This window comes from Lycium barbarum, chromosome 1 (assembly GCF_019175385.1).
Source record: "Lycium barbarum isolate Lr01 chromosome 1, ASM1917538v2, whole genome shotgun sequence".
Taxonomy (NCBI): Eukaryota; Viridiplantae; Streptophyta; class Magnoliopsida; order Solanales; family Solanaceae; genus Lycium; species Lycium barbarum.
This window is the reverse complement of record NC_083337.1, coordinates 148,256,682-148,266,608: the sequence shown is the minus strand read 5'-3', so window position 1 is coordinate 148,266,608 and position 9,927 is coordinate 148,256,682. Positions and strand designations below refer to the sequence as shown.

Sequence of the window (9,927 nt, the reverse complement as noted above, 5' to 3'; positions counted from 1 at the left end):
TTTGATTCACGAGTTACAGACTTTGTGGCACGAAGGTGTTTTAACATACGACATATCAACCAAACAAAACTTCAACATGCGTGCTGCTCTTATGTGGACTATTAATGATTTCCCTGCTTATGGAATGTTGTCAGGGTGGATGACTGCTGGCAAATTAGTTTGTCCTTGTTGTATGGAATACACTAAATCGTTCACTTTAAAACACGGGGGCAAGAATTCATGGTTTGATTGTCACCGTTAGTTCTTACCAATGGATCATGAGTTTAGGAGTATGAGAAATGCATTCAGGAAGAATAAAACTGAACATGACTTACCACCACCAACATTGTCAGGGGAGCAAATTTGGGAGAGGGTTAGGGACTTGCCTAAGGTGATAGAAACTCCACCTTCTAGATTAAACGGATATGGGGTTGAGCATAATTGGACGAAACAGAGCATATTCTGGGAGTTACCTTATTGGAAGCATAATTTTCTCCGACATAATCTTGATGTCATGCATATTGAAAAGAATTATTTTGATAATCTGTTTAATACAGTGATGGATGTTAGGTACAAGACAAAAGATAACATAAAGGCTAGGAAGGACTTAATGGAATATTGTAGGCGACCAGAATTGCACCTACAACAATAAAAAAAAAAAAATAAGATCGCCAAGCCAAAGGCCAGTTATACATTCACTTTGGAGGATAAACGAAAGATTTGTGAATGGATAAAGAGTTTGAGGATGCCCGAGGGGTATGCGTCCAACTTGGGTAAGCGTGTAGATGTGGTAGAAGGAAAGTTGGTGGGTATGAAAAGTCATGATTGCCATGTTTTCATGGAAACTTTAGTTTCTATTGCATTTCGTGGCTTACCCGAAAGAATATGAAAACCAATTACAGAGATTTCTTCCATGTGGTTTCTTTGATGAATCAGAACATTCGTGTAACCTCATGTAAGCTAGAGAAATTTCTTCCATGTGGTTTCTTTGATGTGATGGAACATCTTCCGGTCCACCTTGTACAAGAGGCACTACTCGGAGGCCCAGTTCAATATAGATGGATGTACCCTTGGGAGAGGTAACTATTATAAATTATTATTTAATTTTTGAATATTGAATAATTCTTGTAGTTCCTATCTAACTTGAAGTTATACAGGAAAATTGGCAAATGTAAACGGTTTGTGAAACAGAAGAATAGGATCGAGGGATCTATATGTGAGGCCTATCTCGCTGCGGAAACCTCTCACTTCTGTTCTTATTATTTTGAGAAACACATTCCATGTTTGAGAAATAGGCCAACTCAAAACAATGAAGGTGAGAATGATCCTTTGGCCCCGCCAAAATCCATATTCAATCGACCAGGCCGGGGTTCTAAAACTATTAAAAGAAGACTCCTAACTGATATGGAGAAAAAATCGGCCACAACACATGTATTGTTGAATTGCCCGGAAGTTCAACCATATTATAAGTATGTTTCAAATTATATTATTGAGTTTTTCAAAATAATCCATACTAATATGTCACTGACAAGCGTTAAATGTGTTGGACAGTTTGTTCGTGGGTATGTATGGCTATGCTCCTGTTTATTCCGAGTTTAGCGAGTGGTTCAAATGTTATGTAAGTGTTAAGCTATAAAATTCAACTATATTTCATTTTTTATAAACTATAAATATTTTCTAATTTTTTTTTTTACCACTAGGTCCATGATCCAAATAATGGCATAGCTGACCAATTTCTGAAAGATATAGCTTGGGGACCAGACCCTTATGTCAAAACAATGAAAAAATACAATGTCAATGGTTACAAATTCCGTACTGAAGAAAGCTCCAAGCATTATAAAAGCAATAATAGTGGAGTCTGGGTTAAAGGGGACACTAACAATCAGGATGGAGATATTGATTATTATGGTGTGCTCCAAGAGATTTTAGAACTAGAGTATCCTGGTTGGCCATACAAAAAGTTGATACTTTTTCGTTGTATGTGGTTTGACCTAACACCAAAAACTGGTACAAGGATAGATCCACATTACAAAATTATTGAAGTTAAGCATACAAGGCAGTATGGAAGCTATGATCCTTTTGTCATTGCACAAAATGTCAAGCAAGTGTATTATGCTCCTTATCCATTGCGTAGGGATAAATCGGATTGGTAGGTTGTAATTAAAACAAAGCCTGTGGGTCGTGTGAAAGTCGAGAATGCTTTGAATGTTGCATACTAAAATGACATATCGAGTGTTCAAGAAACAGTGGACAGAGAATTAGAAAATGAATTGGAGCATCCTGACAGCATATATGAAGAAATTGATCTCGGGGAAGGAACTTCCATGGCAAATGAAGAGGAAGAACTATATGTTGATGATGAGTACTCTTCTTATGAGGAAGATCCAGCAAACAGTAGCGACACAAGTGAAGAGGAAGAATTACCTGTTGAAAATGAAATAAGCGAGGAGGAAGAAATAAGCGAAGAACTATCTGTTGATGATGAGTACTCTTCTTCTTAGTCCCGTGCCCTAAACTCTCAACCCTGAATGTTCTTTGGACATTGATGAAAGCTTGTTTTTCGTTTGCAGGTTTGGGTTTCAGGTTCTTGTTTTTGTTTGTGCTTATGATAAAATGGATGTTTTTCCAGTAGCAGTAGCAGTAGCTTCAACTTTTTTTTCAATGCCAGTTATTTGTTTTGGTATTCTGATTATTGTTCTTGTTTTTTTTTTTTTTTAAGATGCCACCAAGTGTTGGTAATTAGTAAATTATTTTTGAGATGTTAGAGAAAAATTAGGTAGTCTTTGACTTTTTTTTTAAAGTAAAAGTTGTTTAGTAATTTTCTGCATGCAGACTAGTATTTTTTTTTAAAACAAATTCCACTAGGCTTTTGGCCTAGGGCTGATTTTATATATTTTTTCAAAATAATCGAGGCCTTTACAAATGTAGCCCAAAAAGGCTAATAATAATAGCAAAATTAAACTAATGACCAAATTAAGACTTATAGCTTGTCTTAACTAGATACTACAAATAGCTAAAGAATTAACTAATTGGAATAACATTGAAAAATGAAATGAATAAATTGATATTGAACTCCTGATGATTAGAGTAAACCAAAAAGCTGCTACTTTGAATCTGCAGCTACTGTAGACTTGCATATATAGCCAAATTTGTACTTGATTATCATTCTCTGCAAGCTTGATTGAACTGCTGCATGTTTCTGAATCTTGCTTCTTGCTAATAACACCAAAGTCACACACTTTCTATATACTGATGCTTCCTCAGTAGGAATGAGTACATAGTACTGATACCACCAAGTAAGCAAGACCAACAAATATATCATGTGTACTCTAGTAGCAGTTGTATCCCTTAGCAGTTACTACATAAACAAGCAAAGTCCCACATCATGTTCAGAGGAATTGAATCAATGGAACAGTAGTAATCATCAACTGCATCTTTTGTGAGCCTGCAGAACAAAAAACAGCAAAATCATCTGCATATGAACTGCAGCATATTGCCTTCTTCTCTTATTGCATTTGTTCCTTGCAGTCTTCTTGTATTTAGTCACTGCAGCACATCTGAAATCCCAGCACTGTGTCAATTGCTGCTCTTTTTCATAAACTGCTGCACAATATCCATGCTGTTGTACCAAGCCTTGTGTAGCTGCTGCACCAAGCCTTTCCATATTTCCTCTGTACATTTGTCCCAGATGATGCCACATATAATATTTCTTACTTCTACACCAGGTGTGATTGCTGATGTTTTCCAACTTGCCAAAAAAACTTCCCTCCACACTATTCCTCTCCACCTCAGCACCCTTCTGTCTCCAAGTTAATTCAAATCTGCAGTTTATCTCCAAGGCAAAATCCTTGTTTCTCCATGACTTCTGGTGTTTATTCGTTGCTGCAAACCAGCAAACACCTCCAACCTTTTCTGCACATTCTATTTTTTTCCTTGTGTGTTCCCTCCTGGTGCACACCAGCAGCAACAAATGATGCATTTATGTACACCTTGTACCTATTAGTAGCACCTTGTGCACCAACAGCAACCAAACCAAGGCTGCAAAGTGACAGCACCAGGCTGCTCCTCTGATGCATGTCTGAGAGAGTCAGCAGTAGTAGAACCTGCTGCTGCTGCCCTATTCTAACTCCCATACCTGTTACAAAAATAGGAAACCAAATTTCCACCTGAAAACAGTGACAAACAGGCCCCTTTTTTGTATTTCTCGTAATTTCCTCCAGTTGTACAAGCAACTGAGAAACCAACAGCTCTGTATCTTTGACCCAGTTGAATAGACCACACCAGGTGCAGTAATTCATCAGGGCAAACAACAACCACCAGGAGCCTTTTGTTGAAAGTTCCCAAAATTCATGTACCAATAACTACCAGGTTCAAAACCCAACTTAGTTGCAAAACTTGTGGTAATTTTCAAAGACTATTGAGATCTACAATTAGCAATTTATCAGTCTTTAGTATTAACCAAGAGTTACACCAGGTTCTCTTTTGTTCTCATGCCATATTTCCTGAAAACCAACATTGCACCATACCATCTGCGCTGACCTGCAACTCTACATTCCAGTTGCTCCAAAAATATGCAAGATGCCTAATCAAAATATGCAGACTAGTATTGGTGTTGGATTCTCTTAGTTTTTTTTTTTCCAGTGGAATAAACTTCAATCTCATTATGCAGTAATTATCTAATTACAGTGATGCTATATGAATATTACTCTTCCCTAACATACAGTGATGCATGTGAATATTAATTTTCTCTACTCTTTTTGTGCATTATGGGAGAAGATGAAATGTCCACTTCAATAAAAAAAAAAACTTAATCCTCAACATATTAGTTTTAACAATCTCATTATCCAGTAATTAGCTAATTTATTATGTTCTAACAATCTCAGTTTGCAGATGGCATCAAGTGATAAAAATGAGCGACATCGGAGTAATAGTTTGCCTGGGAGGAGTGCTATTAAGAGTAAGCGTGGGAAGAATACTACCAAGAGTCAAGGAAAATCAACCGTCTCTACATCGAGGGCATCTCATTCTTCTATTCCACCATTGCATCCTCCTTCACATGGCCCGTCATCAAAGAGTAAAGAGAAATCAACTGTATCTACACCGAGTCCATCACTTTCTTCCATTCCACCAGTGCATCCTCCTTCACATGGCCCGTCATCAAAGAGTAAAGAGAAATCGACTGTATCTACACCGAGTCCATCACTTTCTTCCATTCCACCAGTGCATCCTCCTTCACAGGGGACGTCATCATTTTCACATTCTTTTTATGGTACTCTGCCTCCCCTAGGCTATAGCTTGATCCCTCCCCCGGGATATAGTCCGATGCCTCCACAGGGCTATTCCGGGATTTCACCTACTGCCCCTTTCTACAATATGCCTCCCCCAGGCTGTTCCTCGATGCCTCCCTCTTATATAACTCCACCTTGAATGCATTCCGCTTACCTCGCTGCCATGGAACGATGTCCATCTCCAGAGACTCATTCGTCAGAGGCCACTCGATCAGCCAGTCCACGCCTTTCTAGGCTAAATGTTGGATCGAGAAATTCTGAGGCATCTCCTAGCCGTTCTTCTACTCCGTCTTCAGTTGATGGTCCAAATCTTCCATCACCTGGAAAGTTAGATCATCTACGGAGGGTGCGCATCGTCGCTGATGGAGAAGGGTAAGTTTATTCTTTATTACATTCTAATTCCTCTATTATTTTCTAATTATTGAGTTAACAATTTTAAATGTTTTAAAATTGTTGTTTTGCAGGTTTTATCCTTCTAGGACAGCTGCAAATGCAATGTCAACAGCAATACAAAAACTTTATAGTGGTGCCTTCGCGACGTGGGGTGAAGTGTCGTGTCATACGCAGCAGGCGATCCTTAATGAGTTTATGGTATGTATTTGGTAGAGTTGATAAAGAAAAATCACAGCAAAAGGGAAATCTTTCATGTTTAAATTGTGACCGAGTTTTCCAAACTAGACACTACTTCTATGTAAACAGATTGCTTATTAGAAAATCTGAACCCAGCAAGTTGTTGATGAACTTAGCAACAAGTATTAAGAGTTTGCTGTAGATTCTAATGTGTTGTGCTATCGACAAAGACTATCGGATTCGTGTCTGAATGAGAATTACACTGAACTTGGGAAAATAGAAAATGAACGTATCAGGTTACTGTGATTTTCATAGTGTTATCTACTCACCAAAATCAGATCAACCTGACAGGATGATCTTTAATACTTAATTACATAGATCATACAGATTTCATCGTCTAATTTTGTGTTCTTAGTGTAGGCACTTCCGGACATATGTTTCTCTGATGTTTGTTACATATTTGTTTGCAGAAAAAGTGTACATGGAACCCTGTCAAGGATAATGTTATTAGAAGTAATTTTACAAAGAAGGCAAGTTCTCGGTTGTCAAACATTTTTTACGAAGCTCGGAAAAAAGGTCAAAAACCTGGCTGACTTGGGACAGATTACTGGGAGGAGCTTAATCAATACTGGGCTACACCGGAGTTTCAAAAGAAGAGCAACCAGACAAAGGCATCTCGAAAGTCTGAGAAGGGTGGCTCATTGCACACTTGTGGTTCAGTGTCCATGGGGACTGCTAGGAGGAAATTGGTAATTGTTTAACCATTTGGATGGTAGCAAATAAAATTACAAATAATGAAAAAAAACATTAACTTTGTTTATTTCATTTGCAGCAAGTTACTTTTGGTAGACCACCCAATCGTCATGAGGTATGGAAGAAGACACATACGAAAATTGAAGACGAAAAAGAAGTTTGGGTCGAGCCACGGGCAGAGGATACCTATGTAAGCTCTAAACTTATGTGAAATATATTTGACTAGTAATATTGTTTTTATGGTTATTGGTAAGACATAAGACACCTAATCACTTAAATACTGCAAATAAAACATTTAATGCTTATTCATGAACTATAAAATGTGTTTCATTATGAATTATTATGGATTGCCAATGTCAATGTCAGTATGTAAGTTAAGAAAAGCACTTAATGCCTGATATCATCGACAAAGCTTAGTCTTTTGTCAAATACACTAAAATATTCAAGTAATGTAAAATATGGTAGATCTTTCTATTAGTTGTGTTTGTTGGAAGTATAGTTTAGTTTAGAAAGATAGTCGTAAGCATTTTATGTCTCATTTGTTAGTAGCAGCAGTTTTTGTTTTCCACTTTAGTTTATTCTATGGACACAAAATGGAGATCACTGCATTCAGGCTTATAAAATCAGAACTTCCTTAGAAGTCTGATATATTAGCAGTTAGACACAAGGCAATTTGAGTATTTTTACTGATATTTGTCTACTGCTATAATATTACACAGTAGTTTTTTGCTGTTGCTAGACCTGTAACAGAGAAAAGTAGAGGTTAATCTTACCTATCACATTATTATTTATGTATTGGCCAAGGAGAGTTGTAAAACGTTATCTTCGGTAGCTTAACATGTAATATGCAAAAGTATTTTCCATTTGATTAACGAGGAAGATTTGGGCAGTTGGTATTGGTGTGAATCTTATCTTGTATTTTTTGTTTTTCCCTTTTTCAGAATTTATTTGATATTGTTTATTTTTTTTGGTAAACGATGGAACCATTTTATTACCAAGAGCAATGAGGCGCAGAAAAAACTAATGCTTGGACAGAGTCCCAAGTTATCAGTGACAGCAACAGCAAACAACATTTCCTCTCTCGACACTATCTTACGGATAGAAATTTAACTGACTAAGTCTAGCAGCTAGTTTCGGTTTCGGCCATCCTCTACACATAATCTCCTGTACTATTAATCTAATCAGCACTTCTGCTCTCCTTTGTTTCTGTTGGAATGCATGATGATTTCTCTCTTGCCAGATGAAATATATGGTCCCAGCCAGAACAATTATGAGCATTTCATCTTTTGCGCCCTTGCCATTAGCATAGCATGTTATCCACAGCTTTTCCTCAGTCCATGGTAAGACATTCCTATGATATCCTTGTCATTCCAGTAGCTTACTCCAAATAACTTTTGAGTACAGACATTAGAAAAATAAATGGTCCATGATCTCATCAGTTACTTCACATAATGGGCAGTTCATATGATCAATCATACCCCAAATATGAAGCCTATCTCTTGTGTATATTTTTCCCTGTATTGCAATGTAAAGTATAAAGATCCATTTTGGCATACTGTTTATTTATATACTAAAGTTTACTTTTTATGTAGAATCGGTATAATCAAGCGATGAAGGAGCTCACTAGGAGTTAGTCAACCGATGATCAAGGCAATACAATTATGCCATCGGAGGAACAAACTATCTCCTGTTGGTTGGACGTGGTCGGCGGCGTGAATAAGGAAAGAGCATACGGCCTTTGCTCCGAGAAGAACTTTCACCGCCTCCAGTGTGGATTGCAAGGTATAGGAAGTTCTGCCACTGTGTCAAATGAGCAGCTTGAGGAGATACGACACGAACTTCGGGAACTTGCTAGGAATTATGAGGAGGAACGTAAGAAAAGGTTGGAGGAGGAGCGACGTAGGATAAATCTTGAGTCAGATGTCAAAGAACTCAAGAATCAGGTGTGTAACCTCATCAAGTTGCCTCGCTCTCCGCCCCCGAGCCCCGATCATGATGATGGTGAGGATGAGGAGGATCAGGAGCATGGAGAGGCTGAAATGGAGTATTAGGTGTCCGTTGTTATTTTTGTTCTAACTTATGTTATTTTGGATTGTTTGAAGTCTAGTGGGATGCTTTTGATATATGTTTGGATAACGTTGACGTTGGTTGGATTCGTACGTTTTTTGTTGGCTTAATTTTAATGTTTGAATTATTTTGATGTGTTTTTATTATTGTTTTGATGGCTGTTGTTGGATGCGTTTCTGATTCTTATTGAATCAGCTACTGAAATGTTTTTTACAACAGGTGCTACAGTGAAAAATAGGCAATGCTTGCCAAAATATTACCAGAAATATTGAGGGACTTACCGATACAGTCCCTCGGTAACATGTGTAATTGTAAATCTCAAATTTTCAGGTGACTGAGGGACGTCCCTCGTTATTTTTCAAATATCAAAGTGCTTTTCATTTAGCTTACCGATGGACATTCCTCAGTAAAATGAAAAATCTAATTGTTAAATATTTATATTTATCGAGGGTTGTCCCTCGGTGTATTTACAAATTTAATTTGATTAAAATTAATATACCGATTGCTGTCCCTCAGTAAATGATATATCAATATTATATATATTTTTTAAGTGTCGAGAGTCGTCCCTCGGTATATTTAATTTTTCTTGAATATGATGGAAGGGAAGTACCGAGGGATGTGTGAGGGTCTCCATCGGTATTTGCCGAGAGTGTCCCTCGGTATTATTTACCAAGGGTCAAATTCCCTACGAGCCTAGTACCGATGGTGTCCCTCGGTAAATCCTGTTTATCGATGGACGTCCCTCGGTAAATTCCCTAGGTAAATCAGGATTTTTTAGTAGTGGACTTCAACTTCCACTACAATTCCCTTAATGCTTTCTTCGGAATGGTCCCCGTTGCCATTTTCAGAAACTTCATGCTCAGGATCTACTTCAACATCCTCCACGACCAGACTTTTATTACCAATTTCAGGACCTGCTTCGTTGATTTCCTCGATGGCAGCTACCACGTCACCAGTATGAACGTCTTCAGAATATTCTTGCTTTTTGTTGATGACACCAATGTATTATTTCTCCACATGATGAACTGTATTATCTCCTGAATCCACGATCCAGTCTTTTTCAAAATTGAAGGAAGCTAAGGCATCTACTCCTCGAGTCTCAGCTACGAAGCACCTTCCCCAGTCTTGTTCTTCTTCAGCAACTTTCTCGACTTGAGCCATATTGCTCTCTTTTGTTCGGCAATATCTTTTTATGTGTCCTATTTGACCACATCGGTAACATTTAATAGACTTCTTACCATAATTAGAAGACTCATCCTTCTGTCTTGGA

General features: G+C 37.7%; 2 protein-coding genes across 4 annotated transcripts; both read left to right on the top strand.

The window, feature by feature from the left end:
* Nucleotides 1-4,869: 4,869 nt before the first annotated feature.
* On the top strand, nt 4,870-5,406 carry LOC132616049 (extensin-like). The gene has a single exon (XM_060330657.1). It carries the CDS (start codon nt 4,870-4,872, stop codon nt 5,404-5,406), a length of 537 nt encoding a protein of 178 aa, XP_060186640.1.
* Nucleotides 5,407-6,318: 912 nt separating this feature from the next.
* On the top strand, nt 6,319-8,925 carry LOC132614073 (uncharacterized). 3 transcript variants are annotated; one of them, XR_009572215.1, is made up of 4 exons: nt 6,327-6,586; nt 6,670-6,780; nt 7,831-7,930; nt 8,183-8,922. XR_009572215.1 is itself a non-coding variant. In XM_060328460.1 (3 exons), the coding sequence occupies exons 1-3, from the start codon at nt 6,339-6,341 to the stop codon at nt 8,202-8,204; spliced, it is 381 nt and encodes a 126-aa protein (XP_060184443.1). In that variant the 5' UTR covers nt 6,319-6,338; the 3' UTR covers nt 8,205-8,925. The 3 variants fall into 3 exon arrangements, 2 of the variants coding, with proteins under 2 accessions (XP_060184443.1, XP_060184519.1); XM_060328460.1 differs by lacking the exon at nt 7,831-7,930 and having other exon boundaries at nt 6,319-6,586; nt 8,183-8,925; XM_060328536.1 differs by lacking the exon at nt 8,183-8,922 and having other exon boundaries at nt 6,319-6,586; nt 7,831-8,157.
* Nucleotides 8,926-9,927: the final 1,002 nt, after the last annotated feature.